The sequence below is a fragment of the Amblyomma americanum genome, chromosome 8, assembly GCF_052857255.1.
Source record: "Amblyomma americanum isolate KBUSLIRL-KWMA chromosome 8, ASM5285725v1, whole genome shotgun sequence".
Classification (NCBI taxonomy): domain Eukaryota; kingdom Metazoa; phylum Arthropoda; class Arachnida; order Ixodida; family Ixodidae; genus Amblyomma; species Amblyomma americanum.
The window spans coordinates 28,584,691-28,597,482 of NC_135504.1; the positions used below are offsets into that span (position 1 = coordinate 28,584,691).

A 12,792-nucleotide genomic window follows, 5' to 3' on the forward strand; every position below is an offset into this window, starting at 1 on the left:
TTATTTCAGGCTCTTGTATTGAGAGAGCAAGTGTTACATTCTCCTCGAAAGTATTTTTTTGTAATTGTTTAGATTGTTATTGTCGCCATTCAACAAATGCTCTTCGTGCAGCCACAGGAAAAACAAAGCAAGGAGTGTTGCAAAAGCGTCTACAGTCGGCCCTAACTGCCAAAAAGAATGGACTAGTTTCAGCATAGGTAACATCTTGGAATATATTATTAACCTGCAACCGCTAAAGAACGAATTATTCGACAAAAAATTCCACAATACATTTAAAAGAGAGCACCACATGGGCATTTAAGCTATAAAATAAGCGGCCATCATGCGACAAGGTTTAGGCGCCCCCACTCAACAATAAAATGGAGTTGCTGCATGTTTTTTTTTAGAGAGCGTAATAGGACGCGTGAACGATATCGGCCTACACAATACTCACAAAGGAGGGTAATGAGGTAACACAAGCATAAACATGAGTCAGGAATTCACAAAGTTTGCGCCTTAGAAGTAAAGTACGGTATTGTCACGCGCATAGCCCACTCTTGCATATCATGTCCAACATTCTCTGACAAAAATTTGAATAATTGTAAAATAATGTTGCGGAAACAGTGAAGTCAGTGGTAAATTATTTTATATGTAGCAAAATATTTCTTTTAAAGTGTTTACATCGATCGCATCGAACAGTTAAGACTGCCATTGAAAACCAATGGGGAACGCTTTTGATGGTAACAAAAACTATAATAAAAAAAGAGCAAGAGTGCCGTCGGGTGATCTATGGATGTACTGTATTGATTGTTATAGTGAAACCTTGTGTAAAGGCTGTGTAAAGTCGCCTCCTTCAGCGGCATCACCGCGCTCTGCGCGCGTTTGCCGCGTTAGAACTTGCCGGAATGGTTAACTTCTTGCCTTTACAATCACACTTTTACTGGCGAAAACTTCATTGCGCGTAGAAACTCCCTCTGTGGAACTCACTGGCAGTTGTTCTCACTCTTTTTCTCATCTCTAACATTGCGTGAAAAAGCGCGCTCACTCAAAGGAAACCGACAGAGCCCCGTAGGCGGATTTCCGTACACGATCACCTTGAAGATAAGCCGTACGCGAAAGCTCCGGACGGAAACCGGTTCCTGGCAGTCAGGAGGTGCGTGCCGCCTTGCAAGGTCAGTGTATGGATATTTGCAGAGGTGCGCTTGGTGTTGTCTAGTGGTGCGAGAGTGAAGTCTTGGCATGCACAACAAGAGATCAATAATATTGACGGCCGCTAGCTTTGCTTCTTAACGAATTGTCTTCTGTAATAGAGAGTAACAGCGGTATAAGACGTTCTATTGCTTGCGATTTGCATGCTTTGGTCTACACGGTTAATGTGACCATAGAGGTGGGTTCTGAATTTCACTAACTTGCTAGAAATGGCTTGTGACCATTAGGGCTTGTCCAGAATCACGAGAAGAGGCCACGGAACAAAGCAGCAAGAAGGAACACTGAAGAATGGAGATGCCTGTGAGGAGTATAGGCTTATTCGGCGCAACCATTCTCGCGCTTGCCTTGCTGTCCGGACTGGTAAGTGCTACCTGCTGAAATAGTCGTTTCTGCTGTCTCTTTACTTTCACTTAATGTAGAGTTTTTCGCGCAGTCTCTGCTTCGTGTGTTTAAGGCTACGTCCCGCAACCACCTAAGCGATTCCTGTAATTTATCGAGTTTAAAACGGTCTAGCGATCTTTAAATGCACAAGCTTCCTCTGATTTTTCAAAAGGAAAACAGAAAATGCTGCTTTCTTGTATGCATTATGGGTGCGTCCATACGGTTCCGCTGACATGAAAGAAAAAAGCATGCACATTTTTTTGTCAACTGCTAAGTAATAACCTGTCCAAAAATACTTATCAAAAACTTCAGTAAACTGATGCAACGTGCCGCCAACCCGCAGTAAAAGATGATAAGAGGAGACAGGACATGGCCGACAAGTCCGCATTGGTGGCAAATGGTTATTAGGTGCAGTAGGTCCAACCTCTGAATGGATGTTATAAGGCACTAATTTGTGTCACATAGAGAACACGACTTAATTTGTTCAACAATTGTTTAAATGCTGGAGTGCCTCACTGCAGCTATAAAGAAGCGACTTCAGCCAAATTTCCTCAAAGCCCTTGTTGAAAATATACAGTACGTAGTATAGGTGAATTATTCTCGCGGCTAGCAATATCGCCCATGGTGTAAATATTCTCTTTAAAATTCAGTGAAATTATCGGTCCCAAAGTTTTTTTGGCGTCATTCAGAGAAAAAAGGTGTTTTCGGCGTCGTCACATAAGCAAAATGCCTCAAATCTGTGCAGGTCTAATGGACACTGCACGCTCTGATCGCTACAATCCACGTCACCAGGTAGCGCTGCAATAAATTTGTAGCCGTAAACGCCTATCCCATCAACTTTTTAGGCCAACTCTGCACCTCCACTGCAGTGGGGGGAAACCTGCAGCGTGAATTAGCTCTCCGGTTCAGATAGGGTACCTTGGAGCGCGATAAATGCAACGTCGTGATTTCAGAAATATGGGCTCCGACATAGATGCCATTCTTCCAGTAGTTTGGCTAGCGCGGATACGCAGTCTTATGCTGCTGCAGATGTTTTAACAGAATATGCTCCGTGTCTCCTCTGAATTGCACCTTCATTTGAGATTTATTGTTTTCTGTGATGGATTCAAGAAAAAATAACTTTCTTTCCTGCTAAGGCTAGGTCAATTACGTTAAGCGGAAAGCTACATCGTTTGCACTGTTTGCTGTATTATAGCAGTTAGAATTAAAACCATGAGATTTGTTTTCTGGTTCTGGGCATTGACATAAGAGCTTTTATGCAGGCTGCTTGGCCCCAGAAAATGTTCCAGACAATGTACTTATGTTATCGCATTGATCAAGCAGAGGACTTCTTTAATGATATACCCCCCCCCCCCCCCCCCCTCCATACCCTGGTAGCCGCGTTGTAAATTCGATCTTTGATTTTGTTTAAACGCCTAAGATATGCCAATTGAGGAAGTGAAACATATAAAATATCCTTTTGTGGCGTGTATAGAAATTTTGGCCGTGTCCTGGGAAATGTTCTATATGGAGAAAACCATGAAATCTTCGAAGCGCAAAAGGCTATCTCTATTCCTCTCTTCGGTCCAGCTTGCGCTTACATATCGAAGTAGGACTCACGGCTTGCGGGCTTGTTGGTTCATTTGACGGGAACGAGTAAAACCGCGCAAAGAGAAAGGGCGAAAAGCACACGTAGTTCTTGTCTGTGCTTATGTGTTCCTTTCGTCCCGCCCCATCTGCGCATTTTTACTCGTTTAATTGGTAATGTAGGTGGCGCTGCTACGAGTGCTATATAACGCTTTAAGGGTCGTTACCTCATGTTGAAACGCATGTGAATCTACTGCCTTATCTTTACCTCTACGGTAAAACATGCTGGCACTGACTGCTACCATTCAGGCAGGTGCAGCTGAGAGGAGAGAAACTACTGAACCTTGAGCATACTGACTGCATACGAGCAGGGGTTAGAAAAGATGCTCGGAAACAGTTTTTTAGGCCACTAGATCTGCTTCTATGGCTGCTGTGATTATATACAGCGATACATTGAAGAAATTTGGTAATGGCTAATTATAAAAAAAATAATTTAAAAGTGCCAGGGAAAGATGGTGTTGGGCGTGGCAATTGCTTTGTGTCAGTACCCGGGCTGTGGCCGGCGGAAATAAAAGGGACAGAGAGATATGATGCAGATATGAGCGACAGCGAGAAAGGACAGGGTATACTTAGGGGAGAATGAGCACAACGCGACACAATATTGCAAATCATGGTTTTATTTTTACTATACACAAAATTAAAACAAAACTATAATGCTGAAATGTCCCCTGCCGTCTTGGCCTCATGCTCTTAAATGTAAAAAGGCCCTCTGAGGTTGGGCACGAGGAAACATTAGGCGGCCTTTTTATATAATGATATCACTAATACTTGCACTGAATGTACACGATGTTGTGTCCATGAGCATACAGACAATCTTTTCGAGCCCAATAGAATGACAGACACTGTACCTATCGACAGTCCCTGGCACTGTTTTGTTCCATGGCCTACTGCAGTGTATGCAGTTCTACAGCCGGGATCTGCTTGTAGGCTGTCTACGCGATATCTACGAATAGCCTGCCTTCGCCACAACTTATTTCTTTTTTAGTGTCACAGCTGTTCCTCTTTCGTTCAGCCTTGTTGAATGTACTAATGACTTAGATTCTTAGCTCGTAAACAGCAGATTAAGGAATCACCTTGTTGGCCAGACCGTACAGAGCTTGCTCCGTTGTCAGAATTTTGTGCAAGTACTACCTCTTCTTTCCTGCAGCACAGACGGCGAAGCTTAGATTGGCGATGCCTTTAATGCAGTGATTGCCTTTATTTTTTCTAATTTTGTTTACTTTCTTTGATGGGCGCTTTTTGGAACACCAATAATCTTGATGGCACTGACACTGTTTATGCCGCTTCACAGCTTTCTTCATGCATTCTGCACGCCAGTCGGCGCCCAGTGTATTGAGTGTTTTGCTTTATTATGTTCGGACTGTCTTAGTTGGCGGGAAAACTAGGGTAGAGCATTAGAGCGAGCAGTAAAACCATTAACTTTACTTTGCTCCTCCAGAACAGCTCAGTGCTGTCTCGTTTTGACCCTTAAGCTTCCTGCTGGTAAAATATTTCGCTCTTAATTACGCAGACGTATAAATCTCAGAAATTTGCTTAAAACAAGCCCAATAATCAATTGTAATACGTAAATAGCTGCGTTTATCTACGATGCCAGGTTTTAGAAACATGGCGTGCAAAATTTCGCGTCTTTTGGACCGTTTTCTCACTCAACATGGCTAACTTCGCAATTTTTAAGGTTCGTTTGTAGATAACTTGTGGAGGCTCACATGAGGAAAATATTAATTCAACATAATTGAGATATAAAAGTTTGGGGGGGGGGAGCTATGTGATCAAAAGTCGCGTTTTGCCCTATGTTTCATTTTGCCCCATTCCCTTATAAAAATGGCCTATAGACAGTCTATAAACTTCTTACAGACTCTATTGCCTTCATATAGATAATTCTTTTTGTGTATTCCTATTCTGTAAGCTGTCCATAGACTTAAGTCTACTAAAAGTGTATGGCCATAAATCTATAGATTGTCTATAGACTGTCTGTAGGGTTTGTATTACCTATAGACGGTTCTCTAGGATTTGTCTTTAGAGAGTCTATAGACTTTATAGACACAAGTCTATGGACAGTCTATAGACTACCTAAAGACATTTTTTAAGGTTTATTCCTTATATACGCTATTGATACACTAATAACCACACCAGTAAGTGCCAGAAGGCAACGCCGCCCCCGCGCGAGTGTTCAGGAATAGGTAAGTTCCGTACTCAGCTCGAGCGGCTGAATGCCAATGCGTGCAAACATATATCCGCTCTATTTACAAGGCGCTTGCGTGTCGTGCCCCATGACTTGTGGATCGCGTCAGCGGTACAGTGAAACAAGCAGCAGGTGTGGGGTGTTCGGCTCCAGTTCGTCCAAAAGTAGCAAAGCCGGAGAGTCCTCGTCCCTGCTTCGCTACCTGACGAGGAGAAAGTGGGGCATCAAGCCCGCCTGCTCGATGTGTGCTTAGAGGGGACAGCTTTTCCAATACCCAATTTCAGGTGGATGTGGCTTTATCATCTTTTATTGGGCTGCATACTTTGTTCGGCAACGATCGTGAGTTTTTTTTAATAAATATATATTGTTAAGAATGTGGAATAATATTTATTAACTTCTAATACCTCTTGGTTTAAAAGTTGTATTTTCGAAAAAATTTTTCATCACAAACTGCTGCACACTTGCACTGTATGGAGTTTTATTTAGATGGTGTCCAATAAGTTTCCCGCGCACAACTTTATAGAGTTTAGGTAATGTTCTTACCACGCCACTTACATACAAGTAAATAACATTTCCTCGCTCAGGCCGCTGCCATGGAGAGAAGGCCCGTGTACAACATTGCCCACATGGTGAACTCCATTGCCAAGTTTGACGAAGCCATGGAGGGAGCAGCCAACTCTGTGGAGGCTGACGTCACCTTCGCCGACAACGGCACCGCCACCAGACTCTTCCACGGCGTGCCGTGTGACTGTTTCAGAGCGTGTGACATCCAGGAGGAAGTACCCCCTTTCCTGCAGTATGTCCGAAGGACTACCAGTGGGAGTAAGAAGGCACAACTTTTCAGAGTTGTAAGAAACCACGGAGGAGGACTATGTAGGATTGGAAACTCCGCTGTCTGCGGCGACCAGAAAAGGTCACAAGCCCGCGGCGCCACTATCATGCTGGCGGCGCCTGGCGGCCTGGAAAGAAACTACTGAAATACAACGTCACGGCATGCCCACTGAAGCAAACACTCGTGTCGTCTGCTTGTCGTCTGCTTTGAGCGCGCGCCGCCGGAGAGCACGCCGGAGCCGCCTGCCCGGGCGCTGCACTTTCTTTTTTTTTGCTGCGGCTTCTACGAGGCGCCGCACGGCGCCGCCACTGCATGCGACCCCGTCGGAGCATAGAATTGTGACTTTATCTGGTCGCCTGCGCTCGCTCGCGCTGACGGGAGTTTCACCTCCTATATAGCCTTACTCTGTGTAAGAAACTAAGACTTAACGAAGCTTTCACCCACTACCTTAAAGGGACACGGCAGAGAAATTGAAGTTGACCTATATCGACAGACTTCAGTATTTTGACGGCAGTGAGACCATTTTCACCTAAAGTGCCTGTTTTAAAAGCCAGAAAGGAAATACAAGTGTCGCCATCCCGTGGCTAGTTTCGCTAGTAAACTGCGGACGTAGACAGCAAATTTGAAGCACGGATCCTTGAGGCTATGCTACAACGTCCTTCACTTCAAACGATGGCAACCAGGTCTTCTCGGTGTAGACGCCCCGAGTTCCAATCACGTGATGGCGAACTTTTTAAACACAATGTCCTCAGTGACAGTGGCATCTTTCGACGCCACACAAACTTTAACGTAGCCAGAAAGAGCCAGGGGTTTAGTTTTTATTGAGAAGTGTAATGCGATGTAGTGGTCCCTAGTGACCCTCTTACAAGCGTCTGTTTAAGTAGTGCATCGATTCGTATTATATGACCAGCTTTTTGAGCCGGATATGCTGTGTAAGTCTGCTGTACGTGGTCCTGTAGCCAGCTGTGTGAGCAAAAATTTAAACATGTTCCTAGAAGCTGCGCAAGATGAACTTTTAAATGTGTCATTCTCAACAAAAAACTTTTGTTTCCTGTTCTACCCAAATACTTGCATGTTCAGGCTAAGAAATAAGCAAGAGTATTCACGTTCCTGCTTTTAAAGTAAACCACCGGACAGAGCTCGCTTTTCAGGAATAAACTGTTAGTTTAAGGTGCTCAACCTTGATGTAATTTGCGTTGCCTGTGGCGCGGCGTTATTGTAGCAAATTGGTTAAAACAGCCATGCCAATGCTCTATTAAAAGCTGAGATTGCCGAGTGATGTGCATTTCGAGATGCATTGTTCGGGGTGTCAAAGAAGAGTAAAGCAATAGGCGTCATTGCTGCTTGGAATGATCGAACAGCAAACAGTTTGAATAAGGGAATAGAGAACCAGTTGTAAGACATCAAGGCATACACAACTTGTCCTTTGCCTCGTTTCTTCATCACAAAAAACTTGCGCTGGTAGTGAACATAACATATTGGAAATCTTCTTTTCTCGCGGTTCCTACGAGAACGACACGGATGACCGCATTGACATGGTCTAGTAAAAAGTTTAGTACCATGCTGTCAAAGTGTTCGAAGAGAAAATTTCTCTTTTCCAGACCGGCGCAAATACAGCCAAAAACTTGCCCTCCTTTTCCTGGACCTCAAAGTAGGCAATGTCGGCGAAGAAAGCAAGTACCGAGCAGGAGTCGACATCGCAGAAAAGCTGCTGCGTCATCTCTGGGATGGAGGTGAGAAAAACTAACGGGGACATGTAACTACATTATGTGTTGGCAATGTGATAGAACTGGAAGGTTTTCATGCCTTTGCCAAACGCGAATGGTAGGGCTTCGCGCAAAGCTCTTGCCGAACTATTCCCGTACGCCACCTGACACGGTTGGCAGGTAACGCCACTTGCCACCTCGAAATGGTGTGACGCGGCGTTATTTCCCCGATGAGGTGTCTAATCTTATCGCATCAAAACAAGCAGTATTACTGCGAAAAGTGCAGAAATAGGAGGTAGTAAAGCACGCAGTGACATGAGCCCAAGGCGGCTTTGGCGCGCAAATCACTTTACTTGGAAGCCGCCGAGGTGGCTGAGTGGTAATGGCGCTCGGCTGCCGGCCCGAAAGTAGCAGGTTCGATTCCGGCCGCGGCGGTCGAATTTCGATGCAGGCTAAATTCTAGAGGCCCGTGTACTGTGCGATGTCAGTGCACGTGAAAGAACCCCAGGTGGTCGAAATTTCCGGAGCCCTTCAATACGGCGTCTCTCATAGCCTGAGTCGCTTTGGGACGTTAAACCCCCATAAAACCAAAACCAAAACTTTACTTGACCTCCTGGACTCTTCTTACTTGGCAGGTCCTTTGTAATATTTTGCCACATTTCATTGGGTTCTATTATTATCATACGCTGCATCAACAGATGAAATTCGCTGATAAGGGAACCGTGGTGGGGCTATATTCTTTGATGTATAGAAGAGGAAAAAGAAGAAAGAGGGTGTGGTCAAAACCGGAATAAACTCGTTTCAACATTTGAGCTCAGACGCGGACACAGAGCGTGCTTGCTCTCCGACTTCGCTCCTCTACTGCATCCTTAGTCGCCAAAATTAACTGGCGTTTTACAGCTATAGGTTAGATAGTGTAAGAAGGCTCTCCTTAATTTCTGTCGAACCTCTACTGTCGTCCCTCTTACGTCTGCGCGAACTCCAGACGGAAATCTTTCTTCATGTACTGTCCGTTATCACCATCACCATAAGCCTGACTACGCCCACTACAGTGCAAAGGCCTCTCCCATGTGAATCCAATTAACCATGTCCTTTGCCAGCTGCTGCCACCGTACCCCGCAAACTTCTTGATCTCATCCTGCCAATTAGCGCGTCTCCACTAGCTACAGTTACTTCTTTCAAATTTATGTTTTATAGAAAACTTGCTAATTTATTCCTTTGGTATAAGAAGCTGACTTGCATGTATACAATTCTTACAGTGGTTCCTTGGCAGATGATGAAGGTCTTACTATCGGTTCCAAGCGTTTCGGACAAGAAAGTCCTCGAGGGTGCCATCCAAATCATATCCCGTTTGAATCCTGTTGCTCTCGACAAAATTGGTAAGACTTTATTCATCCTGCTTTTTTGATCCAACCATATCAAAAATATATATTGATCTCAGAAAGGCATTACAAATGTGTCGAACAAACTCGAGAAAAAACAATACAGTTGTGCACTTTTATTTTTCAAATTCTGCACAAAATGGGCCCAAATATAGACACTAATTAAGCAGTGGAGTCAAGAATTAAACTTTTGCGCTTAATAACTGGCTTTAGTAAACACACACGCGTAATGAACTGTGCACATAGAGCGGGTTTCCGTCTATTTTAGCGGACCGAAACGGGAAATAAAAAAGGCACGTAAAAGCTATAATAGTAGCATATTTGAAACCCAAAAGGTCCGCTACTCATGATGTGCGATTCAACCATATGTCGGCATTAAAAATGCCTGTGAAAGCGAAGATGTGCTGAACGCTTGCCTCACAATGACTAAAGGAAGCCTATGTTAAACAGGAGAAGAGGAAAGGTTAGCATGCCATACCGCCATGACACGCGGAAGCTTTTCTGATACACGCAATTAAAATAAACTCTCGATACAGGGTTCGACATCAGCAACAATGACAAGTTGGACACTATCCGGGAGATGTACCGGGACCTCGGCATTGATGGACACCGCTGGCAAGGCGACGGCATCTCGAACTGCTTGTCCTTACTGCGGCCTGCGGCGAGGCTACAGAGCGTTATCGACAACCGCGATTCCGAAGAACCTGACGGCTACGTAGAAAAGGCATACCAGTGGACAGTAGACCTGCCAAAACAGCTCCGACGATCTCTCAGGCAAGCGAAGATATAGGACTTCATCATTACGCATAGACATATGAAACAATGAAATGCTGAAAATGATAACCATAGTTTCTAATGGGCACTTCTTCTCAGCATGGACCTGTTTTTTGAGCTCCAGGCATTTTAGCCAGTTGTCTTTTGCTTATCGTGGTTAGCACAGCAGCACGTTGATTAAAGCTTTTTGACTCGCCACACAGCGGGGTGCAAAAATGCACGGTCTTGGTAGGTAGTAGCGGTTTATTATGCATGCACATCTAGGCTTAGCACCTTGGATAGGCTTTCCTAACTGAGAAAACAGCGCAAAGAAATCTCCCGTTGTTCTCCCGAGTGAACTTGAAGCGATAAGCCAAACTTTTCACAGTCAGGCTTAAGCACATCTCAATCCTGGGAAATTTTCACTGGACTATTTTGCACACGCGGGGAAACTATAAGGAGCTGTGTTCGAGATACCAGGCGCCACGCACAAAATACACCCAGAAGAATGTCTTGCCAGCAGAACAGACACCGTAATCCCACATACTAAAATGACTTGAAACGTGAGCGCAAAGGCTATTCTTGCTTTATGTAAATTTAGATCTAATAGGTGCCATAATTGCTCTACTAATCGCCTAAGAAACAAACCCTGCTGTATGGTTACCTTTGACAAAGATGAGACGTAGCGAGGAATAAAACGAAATGATTTGCTTAGCTCAGAGGGAGGCAGGCGAGACAAGTCTTGGATGTGGTCCCTATCACTTGTCTATCTTAGCAGATCAGTCACAGTTATAGAAGAAAAAGTTTTGATGCTTATCAGAGGGACACTTGTAAAACCGATGTGTTCAGATTTACCTTTTGATGGATCCGTTTATTTTTATACAAGACATTTTCAATTACGTGCAAGCCAGTACCAGAACGGATATCAGCAAAAGGTTATGTCTTTTATTGTGCAGTAGAGGAGTCAATGTAATAGTTTTCTTTACAAGGTTAAATGGACAAATTTGAGTCAATATATTGGAGGAAATCAGGGATTCGAAATTACGTGAAGACGAAGAGCTTCTTAGGGTGTCTCATCATCATCAGCCTGACTACACACACTGCAGGGCAAATGGCTCTCCCATGTCTCTCTAAGTAACCCTGTCCTTTGCCTCCTGCGCCCACCCTATGCCTGCAAACTTCCTAATCTCATCCGCCCACCTAACCTTCTGCCGCCCCCTGCTACGCTCGCCTTCTCTTGGAATCCATTCCGTTACCCTTAAGGACCTAGCGGTTATCTTGCCTGCGCCATGCCCTGCCCAAACCCATTTCTTTCTCTCAGTTGAGACTAGAATGTAATTAACCCGCGTTTGTTCCCTCACCAACTCAGCCCGCTTCCGGTCTCTTAACGTTGCACCTATAATTTTTCCTTTCCATGGTTCGCTGCGTTGTCCTTAACTTGAGCTGAACCCTTTTTCGTTAGCCTCCACGCTTCTGCCCCCTAGGTGAGTATTGGTAGGATACAGGTGTTGTATACTTTACTCTCGAGGGATATTGGTAAACCGCCATACATGATCTGAGAGAATCTGCCTTATGCGCTCCCGCCCGTTGTCATTCTTCTAGTTATTTTCCTCTCATGATCCGTATCAGCGGCCTCTATTCTCTAGGGCACCTGTTCATTCGTAATTTATGCATTGCAGGAGAGGCGTCGATGGTATTATCACTAACAGGCCTGCACGTATGGCCAGAATCATGGAAGAAGATGAATTCAAGAACACCGTGCGTCCTGCCAACGTCAGCGACAGCCCCTGGATTCGCTTCGGAGCTCCGTCGCCTTTCTCAAGACTGCCCTCTACGGACATGGATTTCCTGGGAGATGACGATTTTGACGCGCTCCGTGGACTCAACTTTTAGACTCGTTGCATTTGCAAGTGAATTTATGAAGAAATGGATGTTGACTTCGATGTCTACGAAAAGCGAAGGAAATTTGTTGCCTAAAGGTGACGAAATGTACACACTGCCATTTTTAAGTGACGAATATTTGTGAGCATTGCTCAGTAAACAAAAGAAAACTGGTCACCATTTGCGTTAAGTGCGCGATTTCTGAGTCTTAACACACCTTTGCATTACTATAAATTTTGACTAAAATTTGAGTTTGGGCTAGTTGGTTCATATTTGAAACATTAGAGGACAATGCAAAGAAAACGGCACAAAACACAACAGAAACACAGGACGGGCCTATGCCGTGTTTCTTATAAATCCTATAGATTGAATCTAAGTAATACCCTCACCGGAGGTTAATTTGAGACGCTCTATACGATCGCCCTTTTAAGCAAAAATGCTAGGAACTCGGACCACTTCGGTCGTATAACCAATTAGCCACAGTTTGTGCCTGCAAAGGCTAACCTGGCCTGCTTTGTTACAATGGTTGCCAGGACCGACAACGACTAAGAGTCCTCCTATGTAATAAACCAGTACGAAACAACAAAAACAGCGCTTATTTATTGTGACTCCTGTATGCCACTCTGACTTTTCCCTACAGAGAGTTCATCTGTGTATATGTGGTAACTTTTGTTCTCATCTGCACATCAAAATATCTTTGCTTTCTTTACAGAGACACACTATTGACCTATGATCATGACCCCTAATCAGCAATACACAGCCAAGTTAAAAAAGCAGTTCGTCTTCGTCAGGAACGCCATGCCTTTCCTCTTTCTTACAGAACGCAGCATGTGCACGTAAAAAGTGGTTTTGGTTTGCACC

At 44.4% G+C, this 12,792-nt stretch overlaps 1 protein-coding gene across 1 annotated transcript; it reads left to right on the forward strand.

Moving 5' to 3' along the window:
• The first annotated feature begins 1,172 nt into the window (after positions 1–1,172).
• LOC144101225 (dermonecrotic toxin SPH-like) lies at positions 1,173–12,520 on the forward strand. The gene is made up of 6 exons (XM_077634301.1): positions 1,173–1,548; positions 5,962–6,199; positions 7,811–7,942; positions 9,175–9,294; positions 9,834–10,071; positions 11,730–12,520. Exons 1-6 carry the CDS (start codon positions 1,477–1,479, stop codon positions 11,941–11,943), a joined length of 1,014 nt encoding a protein of 337 aa, XP_077490427.1. The 5' UTR covers positions 1,173–1,476; the 3' UTR covers positions 11,944–12,520.
• The last annotated feature ends 272 nt before the right edge of the window (positions 12,521–12,792 follow it).

Coding starts and splice junctions, on each gene's coding strand:
- LOC144101225 (XM_077634301.1), top strand. CDS start 1,477: ATGGAGATGCCTGTGAGGAGTATAGGCTTATTCGGCGCAACCATTCTC. Junction 6,200..7,810: donor CCGAAGGACTACCAGTGGGA/GTAAGAAGGCAC, acceptor TCTCTTTTCCAG/ACCGGCGCAAATACAGCCAA. Junction 10,072..11,729: donor CAGCTCCGACGATCTCTCAG/GCAAGCGAAGAT, acceptor TATGCATTGCAG/GAGAGGCGTCGATGGTATTA.